The 25,513-nt window shown below is 38.3% G+C and overlaps 1 protein-coding gene across 1 annotated transcript in view; it reads right to left on the minus strand.

The window, feature by feature from the left end:
* Positions 1-25,513, minus strand: part of ZFHX4 (zinc finger homeobox 4) — a 151,743-nt gene that overhangs the window by 99,552 nt on the left and 26,678 nt on the right. Inside the window, 1 exon segment of the mRNA XM_033007909.2 lies at positions 23,969-24,471. Coding sequence (XP_032863800.2) covers positions 23,969-24,471 — 503 coding nt within the window.

Below are 25,513 nucleotides of genomic sequence, written 5' to 3' on the forward strand. Positions count from 1 at the left end.
TTACTTTGCAGTAGTCTTGTTTCTCTTGCATATTTGGACTTTATTTGAAAAAGCTCTTACTTTAAAGCCTTTGACTGTCTTCCACATCCGCTCACCTTCCAGGGTCTGCAGAGCTTTGTTTGGACCAACATTTTATGTTCTTACCACTACAGCGTGACTGCCTGGAAAAACTGCATCTCAATTTTCCCTTTGAGATCTTTCCTCAAATAATCACTGTGTTTTCTACCTTTCTACTGGAAGAAGCTTTCCTGATCTTTTGGGTCAAGCAATATTTTCCCCTCTTACAGCTCTTCTTCAAGGTCCATTGACATTCTAAATTCTGGGAATCCTCCAATAAACATTATTAACGCTCTGCAGGAAAAGGGGAAATACAGAAAAGTGAAAAATACCATGCTCAACAATATGCCCCTCCCTAAAGTACATTGAGACCCCTATTGCAATTCAAATCTTCTGTTCTCCCACACTCTGCCTTCATTACAGAAACCAGCAGTGTTTCCCAGGTAAAGTCCAAGTGCATGCCCTGCCATCTCCCAGCTCTGTACTGGGACAAATCCCTGCAGTGCACCATCTTGCCTGCACTTCCCCCATTCCCTTTCATACCTAGTTTCCACACACAGATTGACTGGCCAGGGCTGGAGAGTCACTATGGCAAAACCCAAAGAGAAATTTGGACACAACCTTGGTAGATCTGAATTGTTTATTCTGATAAAAATGTTCACAACACCAGAGTTTGTCTTCCTAATCCTTGCTCAGAGCAGAGTGCACCGAACAATTAATAACTGCTACAACACTAAGTTAACATGTTACTATGATGCAGACAAACTGGCAGTGAAAAACAGTAACCTGAGTCAAGTCAGATCTCTCATGGTCCCACGTGGATTTTACAGAAACTATCTATCACAGTAGCTGGGCAGCAGATGCCCTATCCTCTTCCAAGAGGTGGAATAAAATTGTTGTGCTTCCAAAAATGTGGAGAGATATTGTGTGGCACTGAATCATAACTGCTCTTAGAATGATCTATAAAGTGTTTCCAATGGTCATATGAGTTTTAAAGACATATTCAAAGTCTATGCCTTTACATGCTGTACTTACGATATCAAATTATCTATGGAGTAATGCTGATGAATTATTACTCAAATGTGACAATGCAAGTCCACAAGTCTATGAAAGCTCATTTGAAGGAAAACTTTTTGTCATGTTCTTTGAGCAGAAGCAAATTAATTAGTTGTCAAATGTCCCTTTCTGTACTTCCAAATTAAATAAAAATTAAATAAATTAAATGCTAATTATGATGCAGACACTCCTCTCCCACGGTGAGTGATAAGTTGACAAAAAAAATATAATAACCCAAACATGCAGATTTGGTTGTTTACTGCTAGAGTAGTACCTTGCCTTAGCAAGATTAAAATTGCCAATAGAAATACATCTTATTTACATTTGAAACACTCGGTTCTTATATTCATTTTTGAAGTCTAATGCCATCCTCTGAGAACAGTCATTGAGGGAGAGAGAGAGATGGAAACACGGGAGTAACACTAGAAATCATACCCTTGGCCCAGCTATTCCGACAGGCTGTCTCTGCAAGTAGCTAATATCAGATTCACAGAAAAGCAGAGTACAAACACAAGCCCTTAGAGAGCCTAAATGAGTGTGTAGTGTGATGAGGAATCCTTGCCTGACCCTGGAAGACAGGGTATGTTTATATTCTGACTTTAACAATAATAATAGAAAACTAAACATTCTTGTATCTTTTTGTTTGAACCCACATAATCAGAAACATCATTAATGTTCATTCCCTTATCCTTCTTAAAAATCCCAATAAACTGTTTATCCACATAACCCCCCACTGCAGCAGTGAATTTCACAGGCTGATTATTTACTGCAGAAAACAAGAGTAGCTCTGAGTTTCACTGAACGCCACCTCCCTCTCCTACTACAGTGTCAAGTAAAGGGAGCACATGGCTGGGTTTCGCTGTCTCCTTCATCATTTTATATACAGCCCTAAGCCATACCACCTTGTGCTGTGATCCCTTCAGATCTTGCAGGCTAAAGCAGGGTCAGTACTTGGAGGGGAGATCTCCAAGGAAAACACCATTGCTACAAAAAAGAGTTTTGGTAATTCATTGATGGTGCTCTCTGTCTAAATTAGTAATGAGTCAGTGCCCTAGCTTGGTGTTTAACAGTACTGTCCTGTTAGGAAATGTTTTCTTTTGGTTGAACAAAGAACAGATTTCATAACTGCTTGTACTTAATAATGTTATTAAATACGTGGCACATTTTTTTCAAAGGAGGAAGAGTGTTAAGACAAATGTCTTGGCCAAATTTCAACTTCTCATTATGTTTTGCCTACCTACAGGCAATTCCCTGTGCAGTTTCACTTGAACACAGCTTTTTTTTTTTTTTTTTTTTTTTCCGCTTGCCTTGAAACTACATGCAGTGCAATGCTGCTGCACACAGTTAAACATAAGCTTCCTTCCAGTCTACCAGTATGTACATGAAGATGGCCCTATATGCACCTAGGCTAACACGGAATGGAGGAGCACTGAATTTAACATTGTTAAAACATTTTGAAAGCCTCTGAATAAAGGCTTTACAGAAGTGTAAAGTATTACCATGGTTCCTACAGTCTATTTATTTAGACTTAATAAGATTCCCTTCCCACACACATGCACACACAAAAGCCACTTTTTTTCTGCTTTGTCAAGTAAAAGCACATTAATAAATAGTACTGATATCCAAGCCATCAAAATTTCTTTTTGCCTAAGAATAAACTTTCCCACCATGAGCACACTTTACGCCCTTTATTCTGTAACATTCTGAAAGACAAGTGCATTTTGCTATTTGGTGGAACTATCAAAAATTACAAACTTTGATCAAGAAAGTGAGAAAGCAGATTCTGCATTTGCCATCTGAAAACACAAGGTTCCAGCATCTTTGAAATTAAGCCCAGGGCACTGCTAGCTGATCTGAACTATATATGTGAAGAAAATCAAGGCCCAACTCATTTAAGTCTCTATAGGTTGAAACAGAATGAAACTGAAACTAGAAGCAAGTTGTGAGAGCTGGAATAGGTCTAGTTCAGCAGCAGCAAAATACTGGCTATCAGAAGCACTGACTAATGGACAGACAGTTATATTTCTGGCAGCTCAAATCTCCCAAAGGTTTGGAGTTTTACTTCTTCTTTCTCATCAAATCTGTAGGTGGCAAAATGTGGGCCACTAAGTTCTGCATTTAGAATTAAAGTATCAGGAGAGCTGGAAAATACTGGATATATTAGTCTTAAATTCCTGAATTAGTTCCTTCCATGCCCCACCTCTTGGCTGTTTGTTTTCCATTAGTTTCTACGAACTAAATCTGCTGATCTAAGCAAGGAATTTGTTTCAGAAACAGCTATGTTTAAATGCATATTGAAGAATATCCGAGGAAAGCACATTCTGAATGTGTAAACTGAGCATTCGCAAAACAGCCAATTTCAAATGGTACATTTGCAATCAATCAGGGAACAGAAACATACCATGTGTCAAACCAAAACTAACCAACAAAGCACAAAAGTTTAAATGTATTAAATACTGCAAATGACTGTAGGTTGAGCAGCAGCAGCAGGACTGAGCATAATTTTTTGGAAAATATTTCTAAAACAAAAGAAATTGAGAGAAGCTGATTTGAAGGAGAGTTAACATCCACCCATCTAGCACTCAGCCATATATAACTGCCCAAGGCATGCTTATCACTCCTTGAGTTACCTCAGTAGCCAAACGCAGAAACCAGCAAGGCTTATGAGTGTGGGACAGCTACACGATTCTGCCTTACTCGTTTCTACCAGCTGCTGAATCCCACCAGCATGACCTCAGTTTACAACACAGCTGGTATATCCAAACCCCAAGCCTGGCAAGACACTGAGTCAAACAATTCATTTCACCATCTGAGTCTGATGAAATAGTTGTGCAGATGAAAATAATCTGCATCTTGGAGACACCCCCACCTCAACCACAGATGATTCTCCCATAATGGCCTTGGGCATATGTTGATCAAGAAGGGTGACAGACTAGAACTCAGCAATACTCCAGATGGGAGCACATGAGTGCACCCACTGGGCTGATGAACAACCACCCCAAACTGCTCCCACTCTTAAGTCCTCCTGCAAAAAAAAGAATGGAGTCACTCATGAGTAACTTCATTTATTGCTCTCATGGCCTTCAGCTATTCATCAATATCACTTTATCATCAAATGTATCAAGAATATCCGACAGATCTACAATAATAGGCATGCCTCTAATAGTGTCTAAAGGGTAAATAAATGCCCTGATGCCTGTGTCATCATGTGCAGCCAGTAGCACTGATCCTGCCTGTTGTCTTGCCTTTAAATACAGCAATTCCACATGCAGGTGTAATGAAGGGACAGTAGCTTCATCAATCGATGTCTGAATGTGCATATTCAGTCAGTTCTAATTTGACTCTATCTTCTGCCAAGAAAGTGAGAGTAGGTTAGAGTTCCCAAGTCAAGCTCTCCATAATTTTTCATTGTAATTGACTTCAAATAGTCTGAAACATATACATATATTCATGTCAATAATTAATACAATTAGTTGTCCACATGAATATTTAATAAGCTTTTCCACTAAAGGTTGAACAGTTTAAGGGACTGGTAATAGGAAACGATATTTATTTCATTGGTGGGTTTTAGGATCCTGAAAATGAAAGACAGAAAAGATTTGTTCTTTCTTATTGCTGATACAGAATTATTCCCTATAGTGATTTGATCAGATTAAAAATCAGCATTTAAATAGAAGTCACTAATTCAAAAGTTCAAATCTGGAGTGATTACAATGCTTTTTCCTGCCAGCTGTCTAGTGGTCTATCAGAAATGGTCTGGCATTCTCACTCTGCTTTTCGATTGGGGCATAAGTCATCAAAAGTCACTATTGCCCTTATCAGGATTGTTACTATCAGCAGAAAAGCCAGGAAGTGATAGCTCAGATACCAGTACCCCTCCTCTTTACCTTAGGACCATGATTGTATTCAAGTCATTTTAGTGAGAGATTCTGCACCAATGATCTATATTTAGTAGATAGCAGTTGTCTGCCCTTTCAGTGCAACCTTGACAACTAACATTCATTAAAACAATTTTTAAGAATCAATTTTTAAGAAACAAATTGAGACTGAGCTGTTTAAAGATACTGTTGAACTGCAAAAGACTTTGAACATTAGAATTAAAAGAAACTTGGAGGATTTACACTACAGTGGCTAAATTCATTTCAATGGGAATTTTACATTTTGATCACCAATTAAAAGTGAATTCTTTAAAATGCTTTAATAAATTTTGATATGTATCTATCACTGTTTATTATACTATTTATTATTATTTATAGCAGCATAACCCACACAAGTTCCCAAAGGGTTAATGCAACTAGATGAGCTGAAATTCATGAGCATAATCCTAAACAAGTGAGTTGAAGTTCTATCAGGTCTATTTCATAGCATCAGGGATTACTGCTAGCAGTCTAATCCTACTGAGCCTAAGGGAGGTACGTTGTATTGTATTTGAAATCCTGGCCAGGAAAGAACGGAAGGTTAAATGGGTGCCTTGCTCTGTAATCAAATATCACAGGCACTACTTATCTATTCAATGAACAACTAACGTAGAAAATCAATTAGGAAACAAATAGCTTCTTCTTTTGAATTTTTTTACCTAACAAAAAGAGAGAGTGAGGACTAAATGGTTTTATAATATATGTTTAACGAAACTATATCATACTATCCACTATAAAACAGTTCTACATGTTGAGTGACAAACATTAACTAGAAGGCACGAAACACCCTATAGCAACTGCTGGTGTTTTAGTGTTATTTCTTTACGTGCTAGGTCTATTTTTAAGGCTAGCATGTATTCGAACACCAGCATCTTCTCAATGTATAAAGCAGCACACAAAAACTACACATACAAAAATATTAACTGACTGCAGATAATTGGACTGTGCTCAAATGAAATCACAAATACATATCCGGTTGTTTGTAACTGAACATCTTAAATTATGTATCAGTTGTGAAGAGCATTTCTTTGGCTGTGCATCATCTTTTGTTCACTTGGTTAAAATCCCAGGAGTACTGAAAAAGGCTGAAGCTCCTGCTGGTCTTTGTTCCCAGCAGGGAGAAGTCCCTTTTGGTGGTCTTGAGGTTAACACCCTACCCGCCCCCACCCAATACCTGTCATTCTGAATAGACTTCACAGTCTGTGCACACAGACAAACAGCCTGACCTGGCCAGCTAGCTTGACCTCTGGGCAGGAAGAAGATCACATCTGGTTATTAATATTGGGACATTAAAAAAATGTAATCTTCAAGGTGCTCAGAGAAGCAGGCTGGCAATTATACAGTATGCACTGGATGTCAGTCAGAGAGCACATTAGCCTGATATTATGTCCAAGAATTCTAAAACATTCATTTTGCTCTGATGAAGGGTTTCAAATACAGTCTCTCTCTGTATCTCCGAAAGCTGGTAAGAGAAGTTAGCCCAAAGCACTTAAGTCTTCAGCTTATCTGTTCTTACACTTCCCAATTTTTAGTCTGTTTTACACAGTTTAATAATGTAAAACATTTGTAGCCGAAAACTGATGTAACTAGGAAAAAAAGCTAGGATTTTACAGTAGAGGAAAGCACCTGATAAATGGAACAAACCCTCTCAATATTACAATTGTGCTAGACATGCCCCCATTACATTCTTTATTTTACCACTATGCAGACTTTTTAGTTCACTCATTTTAGACATCCGCATATTAGATGTCTTAAGCACACTTAGTTTATATAATTGACTAACGTATACAGCAACACATTTGTACATGCTTCTGACATATATTACATACTCATATACATACACAAAGTTTTCTATAGCACAGATATAACAATGTCATGTGTGAAATCTTAGTGTCACTAAAGTCGATGGAAAATTTACCTTTTGCTTGAGTTGAGCTAAATCTTAACTCTTTCTAAATAGCTCACTGGGATAGGTAATGAGAATATCAAACCCTGGTCTGACACCTTCATATAACCAGATAATTATTTCTATTTGCCCCACTGGTTATACCTAAAACAGAATGAAAGACCATGATCTGGAGCTCTTATATGCTGTATTTTGCTGTCATCCCAGCCTTAATGATGTCACCTGGAAGATTTTATATTGCCAGTGTGAAGCCAGCACAGGTTCAGCATCCTTCACAAAGAATGTTCTGATCGCCCAAGATGTACTTCTATACCTGTCATGAGGAAGGTAGAGTAGCATGGTCTTCAGAGAAGTCTCAAGTCAGTCCTAGAGGATGGTGTCAACATAATATCTGTGCTTGAAACAAGACCTAAAATTGCCTCCAAGTGTAATTATTGTTAATGCTTCCAGACCAGATAGCTTAAATCAGCTGTCATTAGTTTGGTTTTACTGCAAACCACCATAAAGTCTTTTTCCTTGCTTCCTTTCAAATGGAAAAAATTTCCTTTCAAATTACATTGGGCCAACACCCAGGATGGGCCTTCTACCAATGATGTGTTAATCTTGTGATCTGTGAGTCTGAAAAAGGAGTTTTATAGCACTGGAGGTGGGAAGTTTCCAGCTTTCCAACAGAATTCTAGCACTTGTTTTTAGCTCCAATAGGCTTCGAGATGTCAGACCATCAAACTGAAACACTATTATGTATGGAAAAGCTATTATAGGAAAAATGTAAGACGTTTCTAAAATATATTAGTCACAAAGTCACAGCAGTGTTTTTTCCCCCTAGTATTAGTGAAGCTTGGCTTGGTACATGCAGCCATATGAAAAAAGAGCATTGATACAGTTAAAAAGCACTCTACAAATTTCTAACATATTTTTCCTAATGCAAAATATGCAGGAGGTTCGAAATGCAGGAGAGTTTCCTGTGGGATGGTCAGCATACCTTTTTCTGTCTTTATTACTTAAAACAACACAGCCAACTCAAGCTCAAGACAATAAAACCTTTATCCCACTCATCCCAAATAATTAGAGATGCATATTTGATAATGTACACAAACACTCACACATGTATACACAAGAGAAAGTGGGAAAGATTATTGGCAAAAAACAGAAAAAATATAAAGGAGTTTGGGGCTTGGCAAGAGTGAAATCAGGCTAAGTGCTGCAGAAATGACACCATTCCAGATGTAGATGGCACTGTGAAAATAGACACGTAGAGAAGTTGGTAAAGCAGCCAGAAGAAGAATGTGGTGAGGTGGTAAACACTGGCTGTACATGTGTGCAACTGAGGTTGCAGAGAGTAAACCACGAGGCAAGGATGACACTATGCACAATCTTGAGGGAGCTGGCGTTTTGGAGTGAAATTCCAAGCTTGAGGCAAGAGAGGAAATGTTTCTGAGAGGTTGGGGCCTTTCAGGGTGGAGGCTTTCTGGTTTTAAATAGTAGCTGCTTGAAAAATGCTCACAAATGTGGAATAATTTAGGAGGAGAAACAGACTATGGATGAGGTGACCTAGTGTGCGTGCTCACAAAGTATGTCACGGTTATCAATACCCAGTAACCTGTTTTGATCTGTAAAAGATATTTAGGACGTGGATTTCATTCTAACCACACACACTCTGTATCAAATAGGGGAACTGTTTCGGTGAGAGGGAAAACACTTCCAAATTCAAACCCTCTCCTGTTTTTCACACCCTCTTTGCGGAGCAGTCTCTCTGGCTCTTCCTTTGTAACTAGCCTTTTCTCTAGAGCACCAGAAACAAATGGAAAAACCCTAGAAATAAACTTCAGGAGGAAAACAGAAACAGTAACCATCAATTTCAGCAAGAAATTACCCAAATAACAGAACTTTTTGAACTGGGTAATTTCTCACAGTGGTGACAAACCACAGTAGTCTAACCACAGGAGAGGCATGTCCCAGTCAATTGACAGAGTTAAGAAACACTGTCATTTTGGAAAACTCCTGGGCCAACTCCATTCTTGGAGTAACATTCCTGAGATCAGTAATACTACAATAAAGATGGATTTGGCCCATATTCCTCCCGTCTCTTTCCTCTCATCACCATTTTAATAGGAAACAAATAATTTTTTTAAAGCCTTGAACAAATTCTACAGAGGATAACAAGTCACGCAATCAGTAAAACCCCTGTATTCTTCCTGTATCTTTGCAAATGTTTAGAGGTTTGTTTAACAATATGACCTATCTCATACTAAAGAAAACACCTCACAGACTCTGCTCATGCCATTGGCAGCTGAATATCTCTGTGGCAAACTGAGGAAATAATCCTTACTAAAAACTAAATGCTAGATGAAAAGATGGGGAAATGGGGTGTGCGAATGAGAGCTTTGTATATGTTTTAACAGTTAAAAAGAACAGTGAGTGCTTGGAGACAACTGCGGTAGTTAGTCAAGCCTGGAACACACTGACACAGCCCAGCCAGACTCCCTGCAAGGTAAGCATGTGGAACTGAAACCTATCTGAGCAAGGGATCAAAATACAGGACTGCAGTCAGACCCTGCAGTTTATGACGCCAGCCACTGCCTTTCTGTCCCAGATAAAAAGGTCCTGGTAGTCACCTGCATCTGCCTGAGCCGGCTCTGCCCAGGAGCTCCCCAGGGCTCCCTGTGCCGGAGGGATTTCACCCTCATCACAGCCACACTTACATGCGCTCGTGCTACTGCCCTTCCCAGTTCTTCTCCTAAGACATGCCCTGTGTGGGGCGGGGTGGGATGGGATGGAAGGACAGGGCACCCACAGCCGGAGCTCTGCCAGCCAGGGACTCCCTGCCATGAGCAGAGTAAACCTGCCCTCCCCCATGGCAGGGAACTTGCATCAAATCTCCAATTTCTTTTGCTCCAATAATGGCAGAAATGGAGCTGAGCCAAGGTTAGAGATGGTTGTCCTATGACTGTGTGTTTGTCATACGTTTCCTTTTTTCAAGTTTTCTCCAATGACTAATACCCTCTATAAGAGTTTCAAACAGAAGTAAACTATTCTAAGATGCAAACTGCTGAAGATAGTGAGAACCATTTAGAGGTATTTCATTTTATGGGGGCATAGGAAATAAAAAAAAAGTGAAAAAACAACAGTTATGTACTTTAACTTTCCAGAAAGAGGGAAGAGGGAGACTAAAGTATTTCAAACCTAATTTTGTGAAAAGATACTCACTGAGCTACAGCAGAGATAAACACGTATTAACTTGCCTCTTTTCCTTTAACTAATTAACAGTATTACAGGGTTCAGTAGTGACATTTCAGCAGTAATTGACCCTCTGATGCAATTTTTGTGTATTTCAAACTAGCCAATACATCCAGCCAAGAGGGCTGTGCAAGGACGGAGGCTGGCAGTCAGCATAGAGCAGCCAGTCACCACCTGAGAGTGACCTTGGACCCTGGGATGCTAAACACATGCAATCAACAGGAGCCGCTAGCACTCAGCATTTCTGAAAATCAGACCCCTAATCCCTCCACATTTAGCACTTCCTTCACCATTGGCAGGTAGCACAGCTTATTTAAATTCGGGTGGCGACTGACCTAAACTACTGTTTGTATATACTCACACAGGGAATCGGGAACTTCCTGGCTTGCTCTGAAATTAGTATTTAATTTCAGATTTTGTGCTGACTTGGTGGTGAGGGCATTTGGCATCATATTTTCACATTACTTCACACTGTATACAGGGTAACTTAGTTACTATATATTTCTTTCTCTTCTAAACCCTAATGTGAAAGGTTTTAATGTCAAGCAGCATGAAGGCCAGAACAATCCAAAAGTCAACACAGCTCCCACAGTATGAGTTCAACCACAACAGACATCCCATCTGTATTTCATGGTGTACCTTAATAACAATCAATAATACATTAAAGTTAGCACTGAACAGTATAAAAAGAGCACACTACAAAGAGTCCATTAGAGTTATGCCTGAGCCTTGTAGTTCACATGCAGAAACAATATCCTCTGTTTTGCACCAGCAAATTAATATCTGGGGTAAATATTTAGGGATATATGGCTAATTAGCTATTTCTTTTTTTCAGGCTCAATAGAAGTGGGAAAGAAACAAGAAGCAGCTGTCTGAAGAGACAAGCACTGTGACACAGGGGTAAGCTTGATGCTTCTTACCCCCATTCTCCTAATATTAGGGGGAAATTAATTCTTTCATAGGGTATTTCAGAGCTGGAGTTTTTCCCCCTTGTCTGACTAAGCAGGAAGTGGCCTAACCACTTAATGTAGGCATCTAACACAGAGGCAAAAAAGTCATGGATTAGAAACTCACAGAGACAAAAACCAAGCTAGAGGAACTAACAGGCCACTTGAAAGAAAAGTTACCTCTGGGTCTTCTAACATTAAACTAAGACTGATCTTTCAGAGGGCATAAACGAATTCATGGCAGTCAAGACCAGACAAAGAACCATCAGGAATGCCTGAGAGGTTTAAATCTAGCTGAGCACTTGAAATTCAGTATTGACAAAAAAAAAAACCTGAGAAAATATATATTAGAAGGAATAATTTGAGCCAATCAAACATGTTACTGGTGTCTAAGTTAAATGTAACTGCTCTAGGACACTTGGGCATCAGTATGAAGGGGGGCGTGGGAACAAACATGCAATGAAAGGCAACATATTTTCAGCGCAGAATGCAATAGGATTCGTTTAAAGCAGGTTATATTTTTGGATGTACCAGGCATGGGACAGTAAGATCATACAGTTCCACTGAGAACAGTGTGTTCATTTCTGAAATATCTATATATCTCAAGAAATTTTTTGCAGGGGTAGAAGGAGTTCTGAGATCAGTGATAGGATTAGCAGAAATGTGGAAAAAAACTTCCACTAAAAGCAATACTGAATAGATTGAAGTTCTTTGGTGTATGAGTAGTGTAAAAGAAAGACATAATAGATCATAAAATAATCATAAAGATTATTATGAAGATATAAAGATTATATAGAAAGATCATAAAGCAAGTAAAAACACATGATCTTTCTTGTTCTGTTACCAGATGAACAAACAAACAAAACATAATAACTTAAATTATTGACAGAAATTTTTAAAGGCTAAAAAATTATATTTATATACAGGTTAAATTAACCTGTGGAATTCCTTCTCCTTGCATGTGATTGAGCCAAGCGTTCAGTTTATAAACTGATATGATGTTTCTGTACATATAAGACCACCCAAAGACTACTTTGGGGAAAAAACAAAACAAAAAAAAAAAAAGAGATACTTGAATTCATATGATAGTAATTAATTATTCTTTAAGTACAGAAGACATACGAGAAGAAAAAGAATTTTCCAGTATGAGCAACATTATTCCATAATTGTCCATGAAAGATTTTTTTTGCACTGCTCTGAGAAGAAATTCTTGTTAGCCAGTCTGGAGCAAAGAGATTAGATAAAGTGGACTAATGGTATAATCTGCTGTGATAGGACAATGATTGCATACTTGGCCTATTAATGTGTTGTTGCTTCTAAAATAGCATTCTCTTCTGTGACGGACAGCCACTGCAAGAGATGTACTTGACTAACTTTACTTCCAATGGAGTATTTTTCATTAGGACATGTTGGAAAGATATCTCATGATTAAGTGACTCAGAAACAGCCCAAAGAAGAAAGAAATATTCTTTACAGCCAGACCAAATCCTGATAATTTCAGCCCTAAAAGTGTATATAAGAAAATTATGAGCAACTGGGAGAAGAAAATTAGAACAGAAATGGAAATCCAACCTTTACTACAGCAGCACTAACATACACAGACCTTTGTATTATAGCAGGTGACAGTAGCAGCCTGTGGTATGTATGGACACACATAGTTTTAAATTCTGTTTATGCTCTTGGGATGTGTACACTTTTATAAACACACACACACCTGCATTTTTGCTTCCCTTTGCTGCACCCCCTGTGAAAGAAACCCAGTCTCCAACAACTGCAACTTCCTCCCTAACACTAGTGTTGGATAATATCTGTCTCTCCAAGTTCTCATGAGCATCAACAACTTTAGACTCCATCTCTAACTCATTCCTCCCAGTAACAGACACCCTATTAAGCACATGTGCGGATATAGTCAGACATAAAGACAGATATTTCTTCACGTATCTGAAGAAATTAAGTGGTATGCTTAATTACATTTTTTAATGTCCATTTAGACTGCCAAACATATGGGGGGCCAACCTCTCACTCACCTCTGCACTGTTAGAGACACATGCTCTTTTTTCTGAAGGTCATGCTCTGTTTCCTAGTCCAGCTTACCTTCTAAATCTGTTAGGACAAACAACAACTAGAAGTAAAGTAGAGACATTTGTTTAGCTCCTGTTGTGAACACATGAGGCACAAAGCCTTTGTATCTGCAGAGCACAAAAGCTGAGTGAACTGGGATGCAGGCTAGAACTCTGTAACATGAGATTTCAAAGTTCTCCTTTTATTGATTACCAGCTCAACTCTCTTCCTTGTCATAAAAAAATATTACATACATACAACTGTTCAAAACCAGCACAGCTCTTGTCCTTTGTATACCCCAAAATGCTTTAGGTAAACCTTATCATCTCTTTGATACTTCTGAGGTAGCTGAGGGCACAGAATTTGAGCTGTTCAGTGGAGAAGACATGAAACAAAAGGAACATCCTAGAAAGACTTCTGGATCCAGGTTCTACATGAAATACATTGAGTCACAGATGATCCTACAAAACTATCTCTGTTTCCCAAGAAATTAAAAAAAAAAAAAAAAAAAAACCAAACATTCAGAGACTACAAAGTGTCTAACTGAGAAAGGATTTGTTCTTCCTCAGAAATACCTGTCAGGAGTCCTAACAACCAGTTCCGAAGATTTTAATCCCTTGAGGTCTGTAAGTCACAGAAATTCAAATATCATGAAGATACTGGTGAATCCTGACATGCTACAGGAAATACCAGTGGATATAGGAATAGGGAGACAGACCATATAAACAGCATATCCAATTCATTCTTCTCTATAAGACTACCTTAGCAAGTCAAAAACTGACAAAGGATATCCACAACTTGGGTATACCACCTATTTCTGAGATGCATCTGCAACAGGGATAGTCCCAGGGACCAATACAGTAGTGCTTCCAAATCTGCCCAATGACTCTAGGTCACAAATTTGGTAAAATTAATCTTAAACTAATGTTTGTGGCCTGTGATCTTTGTCATCTGAGAGCTGACTTCAGAAGATCATGCTCTGATGTATCCCAGCACTGTCCTGACTTCCTCCTGGGTCAAAGATTTTGAGTCACCAAAGTTCCTGGACAAATAAGGACATAAGGTTTTCAGAAACACTTGCAGTTTGGCCTCGTTTTTTCCACCAGCTTCATTCTTCCTAATTTCCAGTCATTCATTAGCTGCGTACATATCTGCAAATGCCAAAGGGTGTTTCCAAAATAGTAGCATCTAGATACTAAAAGCTGTCTCATTTAGTAGTAAAGCAAGCCTTTTTCCATGCTCTCATCACTCAAAGAGCAATACCAAGATCCTCCTTAGTCTTTGTTCCATTGTTCTAGATGTAAAATATCAAGCTTTTGGTCATTCACAAAATGTTTATTCAATTAGAAAACTTCAGTATTTTTGCCTCAATCTATTTCCCAGAGAGCAAGTTTTGGTCTAGGTTACATAGAAAATAGGAACATCGTTGTTTAAATGCAATGAAGCTGAGTCAGGGGAAGTTCAGATTGGATGTTAGGAAAAGGTTCTTCACTGAGAGAGTGGTCGGTCATTGGAACAGAATCCCCAGGGAAGTGGTCACGGCCCCAAGACTGATAGAGTTCAAGGAGCGTCTAGACAACACTCTTAGTCATACGGTTTAGTTTTAGGTAGTCTTGCAAGGAGCAGGGAGTTGAACTGCATCATCTTTATGGGTCCCTTCCAAGTCTAGATATTCTGATTCTCTGATTCTGTGAATAAAAAGAAGTGCCTTTCCTTCTCTTTTGCCACTAGGGCCCAGAGTTTTGAATTTAGCATAAGGACATCAGTCATACCTGGTATGACACTTCAGTCAGTTATAGCTTTTCAGGATTTTCCATGGAAAACATTCTCCTTCTTAATAAAGCAGTTTGGAGACAACTGACCTCCCCCACTCCCTCAGCCAAGGACTGCTATAGGCCCAGTCAGATGTTTAGGATGTCAATGGAAAAACTCCCTACAGGTCATACAACTTTAGAATGAGATGATATAGACCACTGGAATTTTCTGCTAAAGTTCCTGTAAGAAGAGTTTCCACTGTAAGCTTTTGTTTTAAACAGGGTCATCACAACAGGATTGAGCCTGATCTTTTTCTGAATAAGGACAACCTATTTTTCTACAAAAAGTCTGGGCACAAACTATCCCTGAACAGCAGATTCTGTTCTGCCTTTATGCCCAGAGGTGTCTCTATGGTTCTTCAGTAGCAGGGCTAGGAAGCAGCGTATGCTTTTCTTCTTTGGGAGAGTTTACAAATAAACACTCTTCTTTGGGCAGACTCCTGAATGCTGACCCTATATGCTAGGTTGCCTGCACACAATCCATCAATAAACCAGTAGTTTTATAGTAATGTATTTTAGATATGTGAATCATGTTAACAGCATGGTTTGATTAACACTAGGATAACAGGTTTAAATAGAAAAAAATACATTTGTTTGTCAGGCAACTCATGTGGTCAAATATCCGCTCTTGGAATAAGAATATTATATTACTATTCATGGCTCCCATTAGCAATATGTAGTTTCATATTCATGCATATAAGCAAGGAGTATTGCTCATACTCTTCGTATATGACAAAACCATTTTTTTCCTGGTTTTGTCACTGCTACTGCAGTAGGATGCCCCAGGCATGGGAATCCGCACACTTCATCATTCAAGGACTTCCTTTGCTCAATTTTTGTTTCCTTCAATGCCCCCTGCCTTTAAAAGCTAAAGATTATCTTAATGCCTTCCCTCCCACAGGGAGAGTAGCACATAGAGTTTCCCCTGAGGCTATGGTGCACAATACTCAGTGTATCTGTCTGCTGCAGAACTGTAGGGCTGGCACCTTCTGGTGCAGACCAAGGGGGTCATCTCCATGACATCCTCCTTCACGGCTGTCCACAAAGCGAAGGTCTTGTGGTTCTTAGAAAAGCTTCACTTTCTTTGTATATCAGCACAAGGATGTGCAATCATAATTCTGCGTTATCTGCCTATATTAAGTATGCCAGCCTAACAGACAGACCACTAGGATCAAAAAATATTGGAAGTTATCACTTGTAATTTATGTTTATTAACATAAAAAACCTACCCGCATTTAATGTAATTACAACCTACTTCCTATTGTACTGTATTGTATTTTGCCTGCAAATATACATATGGAAGTTTATCCAGTAAAATATGTCTCCTACATTGTGTCCAATTCTTGCTAGAACCAACAAAATTGGTATTAGTCAGCATTTCACACCAGCCTCTTCACTATTCTTCCTTACCATATCCAACTGGAGCATTCCTCCAGTGGCGCACCAAAGTCAAAAAAAAAAAAAAAAAAAAAAAAAAAAAAATACAGATAATGAATTTGTCTATCTAGTAGGATAGACACATATAGAGACCATACAGTCTCAAGAGCTGTGTATCAAACAGCTCAAAGCTCAGTCCTGTACATATGTGGTCTCTAATGTTTAATTCCCATCAACCCTCCTATAATTTCCCAATTCTAGCATTTCGTCTGGATGGACTGACAAATACACAGACCAAGGGAAAGTTTCTCCTAAATCACTTCTCAAAAGGAATAGCAAAGCTGAAGTACACACATACATGTCAAAATACAACTTTCTTGTCATGTCTCAGTCTTCTTTTTTCCAGTGCTCATTCTTAAATACATGGAAGAGATGGTAGAGAAAAATTCCACCTGGGAGAGTCAGGTAAACTGCAGTTACAATTTTAGAGAAGACACCTGTAGTGAGTTGCGTAATATCAGCTAAAATCTCCTAAGGGTAACAAGAAAATCTATGTTGCAAGGCTGGGAGGGAGTGGCTGCTAAATCCATAGCTGCAATCTATTTATGCACATATACACATTGACATAATACTCTTACATATGCTATATACTGCAACTCTACTTTGAATCTCAGTCAGAAATAATTACATATTTCTCTTAATGTCAGAATGAAAGAACTCCAGGCACAAAAAACAGCTGTTACACAGCCATTTTGTGTGTTGAGCATACTGAATAAATGAGGCTGATCCTCTTTATGCTGCTTTTGCTCTCCTCCTTGTTCATTCTCCTTGCTCTGCAAGAGGAGCTGTGAGCTTGGGCTCCACTGGGCAGGCTGCACTCTGCAAGTCGTGTCCAAATAGTCTGGTACAGATTCCTTTCAAAGAGTAGCCTTATACACTCTCACCCAGAACAGCACACAGACTGGGATCCTGGACAGCGTTTCAATGGAAGAATGTGGGGATTCTCTAAACCATGCTTTGAAAGTACCTTTTCTGCTTTAGCAGTATATGACAAGCTGAATACAATGAATGCTATTTTTTACAAGGACAATCATGTAGGACTATCTGAGAGTCAGACAACATCTGAATAGCAAATTAAATATACATGAAATATAATGTGAAAATTATTTCTCTACCATTATATTTTAAATTTTAAATTAAAAGGAATAGGCTTGAAATTACTATTCTGCTAGCCCACAATTTGTTTTCTTTTAAAAAAATGTACTTGTCTATAGTGTATAAGTACATACAGTAAACATATACATTATGTATAGCTATGTACAGCTGACTGCACAGTGTGTTCTTTGAACATTCGTTTCTTTTTATACATGTAAGCACAACAGCATAATCTGAATTACAGCAACTAAAACTTGCAGTGAAAATTAAATTTCATAAAGCATTTAAAACCTTAAATGAACATAAACCTGAAAGTACTGTATAAATTGATATATCTGCTACCGTGAGGTTTATGTTTAGCAACAAATCAGAATAACTTTTGTTTATCACTGAAAACAGCTTTCTTCACCTAAACAAACAAGAAGAATAAGATTAAGCAAAATACGTTTTGGCTCCTCAGATGTGCAGACATATTCCAATTTCCTTTCCACAATGATTTTTATGCAAATCAATGCTGCACAATCTCCTGACCTCTTTTACCATCATACTGGGACAATGACAGTTCAATAATTGGACTGGCACATATCTAGGATATTTGATTTTAAATTAAAAAGTTAGTGCAGGACAAGTGAAATGAAAAGAATGTGACTTTCTGTTAATTCCGGACTGATCAAGTATCAACACTTCAAGCCAAACAGAGTAAAGCAAACAAAGTGATTTGAGCTGTTAGTCCATTCATCCTCGTATGCATATACTTCACACCCCCCCACCTCAGTTGTTAATTCCTAACAACGATGCTTTCATCCAGAACAAGGATAATGAGAAAAACCCAAGCAGTGTTCCTTGGGGAACTGTTACACTAAAAGTTACCTAAGGACTAAATCCCACTTGTGCCTCTTGCACGTGATAAAGATGAGGAAAACATTCAATATCCCTGGCTGATTTAAAATCCAAATATGCAAACAGCATTATGGAATCCAGACAGACTATTCTGCTTCACTGATGACAGATGCAGAAATAAAGCTAGTCTAATTAAGATTTTGACTTTGAACCAGTGGAGAAGTGGACACCTAGTTTTAAAAAAGCAGTGCACAACCCCAGATGAAGAGCAGGTGCTGCACGGTATTTGCATTTCCTGCAGAGGATGCTAGCTAGCAGGACCAAGCAGTTGACCGTGAAAATTCTTGGCCCTAAGTGACCCAAGGACAGACTATAAATCCATCCTATAAAATATAGTAAAAGCCCCATTTGTTCTTCCACCCTTTCAATATGTGATGTTATACATTTGTGATTATCTCATTTTATTGGGCTCTTTAGAAAGCTGTTTATGATCATTTGTGGACGAAACAAAGGCTCATTGTAAACTCTTTTTTAAATAAGTTGGAAGGTCAATATGAAACAAAGGGCACCACTTTCATGACTGCTACATGCAAGCTATGCTTGTGTGTGTAATATTACAATGCATTTCAGCAAAGGGATAGAGTCCTAGCTAATTACAAAGCTAACATATAATAGTATTGCATTAGCAGCCCAAGAAATTCCTATTGAATTGCATACATCTGAAAATAGAAAGACATGCTTGTGCTGAAACTTAATTATCTTGGCAAAAACTGTGAGGGCCAGATTCTCAGAAGACATAAACACAAAGCTCTGCTTTACACTCCCGAGGATCTAATTCTTTGTTTATTCAGATAACCTCCATCAGATAAAACTTACCATTTGGATTGACTAATTTGCCTTATTATTTATGGTATCTAGAGCTAAGTAACACAATTACTACTCAGTTTGTGAAAAGGAAAAAGAATACTGCTGATCTACAAATACAAAGTCTGAAAGAGACAATCAGCGTGCTCTGCCAGGTTGAAAATGTTAATGCTGTTGCATTCCACCCTAGGCAAAGAAGACAAGCCTTTTTCAAGGACAGTTCTGACTGAAATTCTTCTTTGTGGGTTCAAAGTAAAACATTATGGTAAAAAATGAATACAGCTTTGTTTGTTTCTTCAGTCATCGTTAGCAATAGACATAAGAGTATTCTGTTTTTGAGCCCATATGGAAAGATCATCAACACTTTCTGCTTCTGGGTCTTTTGCCAAAATACCATATCCCACATGCCTTTTACCTTAAAACATAAAAGAAAAGGTGTTGTTCTGGTCAAATAAAGAAATAATTTTTACTAGCATACGTCTAATGTTAAAGCTGCCTAAATCCTGCCAAAGACATTAAAACACCATCTGCAAAACAGATTTTCATTAAATCGATCAGTTTAAAGTTAAGCAGCTAGGCAGATGATGCTTTTGAGCTAACCTTTAACCTTTAACCTTCTTAAACTGAAATCAGGTCACTCCTTTTGGGTAATATCTTTGCCGTTTGAGAACATGAGAGGTAAAGTGATCTACCCAAATTGAACTGACAATCATAGCATTAATAGTGTTATGGATCAATATTTTGTCAATAAAGGGAAAACCAGGGTAGTTTTCACACAACTGAGTATTAGTCTGCTAACTGCTGCCTGTCACTTTCCCTGAGCTCCTAAATAGTTGCATATATGATGTAAACTGCAGTAAATATCCAACATAAAAGTAATGCCTATTAGAGCTATTATCAACTAATTGAATAATATTTTTTGATAGACTGACTTCAAATACTTATTTGTGATTAGAAACTGATTGTGTCATTCAGTTGCTCAGTTAATGAAAACTTTTCAGCCACTCCAGTTTACCTTGAAAAAAGGCTACCCTGTATTTATTTATTTATTTATTAAAAGTATTTGGAAACTATTTTATGAGCACAGGACATGATAGATGCGGTTCCCTGAATCAAAAAACTATTTGACTAAGCTACAAAATGGCTTCCAGCTATACGTACTTTATATCCACAGGGACAGATCACTGTCCTGCCTCAGCTTCCCAAATCTGCAGAAGTTGAACACTTCCTCCTGCAGAATGGAAATGCACTCTGTTGCTATAGAGGCTTTCTCTGTTTACTTGTGGAGGCATTGAATGCTTCTTGATGGATGCTGTGAAGGACTTGCAACTCTTCTGTGGTTTAATTTGCTAATATCGAGCTCCACTATTCCAAATGTAAGTCTTTGGGAAATTCATTTAGGCCAATCTGAGTTCACTCAGGGTAAGGCCGTCTTTGTTCTGGTTCCTAGCAGCCGCATTACCAACACCATTTGAATACTGCACTTCTGTAAGGAGCAATCAGGCCATTTCTTTTTTAAATAACTTAGAGAACAGCTAAAGGTTTCACTTTGCCACATTTAGAATCTAACTCTAAAATGACATTTCAGTACTGCCTAAAATTATACAGCTTCAGAAGAGAAGCTCTGATGTTTCTGGTCTCTTTAAAAGCTACAGTTATGAAAAGACATCCTTTTATTCCATCAATAGTTAAGCACAGGAAGAGAAATCAAGCTGTTATGGCAACATTTATAAAAAGAAAATTCACAAAACAATAACATTTAAATAAATATAAATGACTAAAGAAAAAACTTTGAGGTACTTGACAAAGCAAAGGAACAAAGTCACAGATTCTTTTTTCTGTGCTTTCAGATGGTTTTAGTATTAAAGTTTTTATTGCCAAACCATATTCATGGCACCTTAATTTTAAAAGAGTTAGAGGAGCTGCTTGAATATAAACACAATTCATGAATATTCGATATCACTCCCAAGGCATATATCTATTATTCATACAAATTAATGTTCTTTTTTTTCCTTAGGTGCTCTAGAAGTTTATCTGATATATCAAGAGAAAAAAGTTTACAACTCTCTTGGTGTCAACAGCTTTACCAAGACCTGACAAAACTATCAAGTCTGCTAGCAAATAACTTTATAGACTTTCAAAATCTCATTTATTTCCACCTTGAGGCCTGAATGTACACCCACAATTAAAAGTAGTTTTCCAGGGGACGTACAGAGGCATTACATTCTGTTATAAAGCACACACATCTAGAACATTTTGGTTATTTGGGACACACTGTAATACTGCCAACCCCAAATCTTAAAAAATAATACTACTAATACCCCAATTTATATTTTAAATAAATCATTTCCCTCCTTCAAATTAGCCTTAAAATGAGATTATATAAGAATAGTGTGTGCATATGTACATGCTATTTGCTTTCTGAGAGTTGTTAAGCCTAGCGGGGTTCAAATTTCCAAGCTTCTCTAAGAAGTCGTGAGGGACAGAAACTTTTTAAAAAGTTGAGATTCTCACTAGCTATCCTAGGGACAAGTCTTTAAAAATACATGTATCAGGAGACTTGCAACCTTATGGTTACCAGCAGTACACTTTCAACTGTCCTTCTGTAGAACATGAAGCTTAGAGGCTGTCTAAAAGCTTGTGCATTCCTTCTCCACTGGGATATCTTTCACCCTAACTGATTCAGAGACTGAATATACAATGTTAGCGATGGTCATTTGCCATGTAGGATAGCTACACCACATAGGCGCTACTGATTTGCTCAATCTAACAAACCAGGATCTGGCAAAGAAGCAGGTTCAGCAGCAGGACATTTTTAGCAATGAGGGCTAAGAGCTGAAACTCGCTCCCTTAGTAAGCTACATCAAATGTTTTGTAGGACATGCTGCAAACCCAAACATATTTGATGAAGATTTCTCTATGGATCAGGTTGAGTGAGTGAAGAGACAGTGCTGTTTTGAGTAGATAGTTTGTACCTTGCAACTCCATAGCTATGCCTATAACTTTATTTAAAATATAAGCAACTGGCATCTTATTTTCAATGGTCTCCAAAGCTTTGGCAGTGAAGCCATCTGGGAAGATCCCTCTGCCTTCCCATCTCCCGTTCTACCATTCCTATCTGCGACAGTTTGCACCAGCATCTCTCTAAATGGTGGCATTACAAAACAGATCATTGAAATAATCCAGGTTCACATTCCAGAAGAGAGATGAGAACCAGCTATGTTTAATTTAGATCATTTCAAAAACCTGACTTAGAGTGTGGCTCCACAATCCCTGTAACATCCGCTTCATGGATGACAGGGAGCAGGAACTTTGGAAAGCAGTTTTGCTGCGTCGGCAGGCTAACTGTGTCACTAGACTCTCAGCTCTTTTGGCATTTTTCAAAACAGGACCAAACAAGCACAAAGGCCCCACCGCCATTAGAGTGAAAGAAAAATGCAATTTAAATAAATTGCATTATTAAATTAGCAGAGCAGCCAGCACTACTGGACAACATAATAAACTCAGTTCTGTGTTACTGCCATTTTTGTCCATAGCCGATCCACCAAGGTTACAACTATCAGGTTATAAAATGAAAATCCATGTTACTGCCTGTGCACCCTGTGTTAGCTCAGAACCACCATTTGAACATGGTTAAACACCAGCATAATGTTATTTCTTGCTTAAACTAGAGATCTACTGAGGCTTTTCCGTATTTGTTCCATGTGTACACATTTTCAACATGATTAGAAAACCAGCATAGTTGCTGTAATCAGCAGATGACTCCTGATAGTTTAGTTATCACAGATTTCTAGTACAAATCAATAGGTAACACTTGCAAAATGGATTTTCTAATCATATTTAGAGCTTGTTACAGTGACTAATGGTTTGTAATATTTCCTGCATTTTTATATCCCCTAGACAAAAGAAGTTTTTAATAAGTTACAAAGTTATTCATCTTGGAAATGAATGTGTTATATTTTGTACATGGACCAAGACAATCAAGCCAATCCAGTAAACACACTGCAGAAAACAAGTTACCCCATAATTAGGGTTTGGAAAAAGTCATGACAAGTTGTGTAATAAATGGTATTCATCACTCCCACATATTCATTATATCCACATAGTTTTTTCCAGTAAAGATAAAAATATAGTTGCCATTCTACTAACATATTTATCTACACCACACCCTTTCATGTTTGTGAAAAATCATTACTGGCTTGGAAAAGAAGGGCAGACAAAAGGATGACAGCGCTTACTTTTGAATATCCTCAGTAATAATGTGGCATATTGCATGTGCTTGCTGAAAATACAAATGTAAGTAACTTGGCTGTGATAGATTACGATTGCAAACAGATACATATGCCAGAAAGTGATCTCCTTCCCTATGCACAGTATGGAAAAATCATCATTTTCCACAATCTCCATCAAGCTTCTGATCAAAATGTAATGGACGAAGACTAAAAGGATTATAAGAGATGTAAAACCCCTCTAGTCATCTATTATGAGAGAACTTTTTAAAAAAATCTTACGTTCCCCGTGTTCACAGGAAGTGCATCCTAAACGGGCCCTCGGGTAAATCACCACAACTCGTCGGGAGCACACCTCCCTGGCTAGCCTGCATAGTTTTTGTTCGATTACACACATGCTCAATAAACATTTATTCTGCTGATTAATCAAAGTCTTGTTCAATTAGCACTGAAACAGTTAATTTCCTATTCTACTTGTTGCCAACTGAAATTGCTGTCACTGTCTTACCTTGTACAGTTTCAGGGCTGCCTCGTGCCTGTGATTGGTAGTATGTAAGCGCAATTTATCCACGCTGTTGGTGTAGTAGTCACAGGCGTTACATTTTAGGTGAACTGGGTTGCCAATGGCAATACACTTCAGCCTCCACTCATTAGTTTTGCCCCCTTCTTTAATGTGAGCCACCAGTTGATATTTCTGCATATGTTTGTCAGTCTTGCAGTGGAGCTGGAAGTTTGCTTTGAGCTGAGTGTTGTAGTTACAGAGCTTGCACTGGTAGATGTCTCCAATTACAGCCCTCCACTCCTCTTCGGGGAGCGAGCGTTCACTGCTCACATGCACACTTAGAGCCTCCAGGCTGTCAGAGGTGAATTTGTTGCAAACAGCACACTGGAATAGCTTCAGCGCTGGGTCACTGATATAAGGTGACAGCTCTCCTGCGGTAAGGAGGGACAGGTCATCACCCATTAGCTGACCACTGGCAAGCCGGATTTCAGGCGGCAGCTCATTATTTACTACAGGAAAAAAAAAAAAAAAATTAAAAAGGAAAGTAGAGACCAGCAAGCACAGCACACACAAAGGAATCCGTAAAATAAAGCCTTGACAAGGAGTTTGCTTTCTCTAGAGCTTAAACTATAAAAAGCTGTAATAGGATTGAATCAGGATCAATTACAATCATCCCTTTCAACTTCTAAATTCCCTCATCAGATAGCTTTAATTACTCCTACTGGGCATGATGTCATTCTGGAATTTGTATTTTCAAAGGCATGAAAGTTGATCAATAAAATAACAAAACAGCAATGCTTTTGTAACTTAAAAGCCTAGATTAACTTACACAGCACTAATTGTAGTTTTGTTATATCCTTTAAATGATGCTGGAGGTAGGTCAATATATACATATATCTACAATATAGTAATTAGGATAAGCATATCTATACTAATTTAGCAACTTTTGGTACCAGATCTCAGTATTCCTAATTTTAAAATACACCCAGAGAACAACACTGGGACAATTTAGGTACGTCAAAAAGGAAACATTAGAACTGAACAAAGTTGGAGAACTCTTTTTAGTACAAATCTGTACCATTAGGTAACAGATTGACAGTACACTGCTCACACATGAGCATTTGATTCCAATTTGCCCTTCTCTTACACTTGGAATACAGACAATTTGCTAACTATAAAGGGGCATTGTCAGGTAAGAAAGAAAAGATTGCATTCCTGCCTGAAAATGTTGACCTATTCAGATAATTAAAAACTGCAGAAAACAGAGCTGCCTTTATCTCTTCTAGTTTGTTAATTTGATAGCACCTCATTACATAATCGATTAATTTCATTCTCTACCTGTGGACCCCGCACACAGGGGTGGAGGAGAGGAAAATGGGATTACAAGGATGCAGGCACAATCAGGGGGCTGACGCAGAGCCCGCTGGGGCAGGTGGAGAGTCCCTTTACCACTTTCTGCTTGAGTTTGCAACGCTCCCGTCACTCCTGCAACTATTACCTAGCATTCAACTAATTCAGCTTTTACAGGCAAAGCTTGATGCAAGGTGATGA

This window comes from Tyto alba, unplaced genomic scaffold, assembly GCF_018691265.1.
Source record: "Tyto alba isolate M040663 unplaced genomic scaffold, T.alba_DEE_v4.0 Super-Scaffold_9, whole genome shotgun sequence".
Lineage (NCBI taxonomy): Eukaryota > Metazoa > Chordata > Aves > Strigiformes > Tytonidae > Tyto > Tyto alba.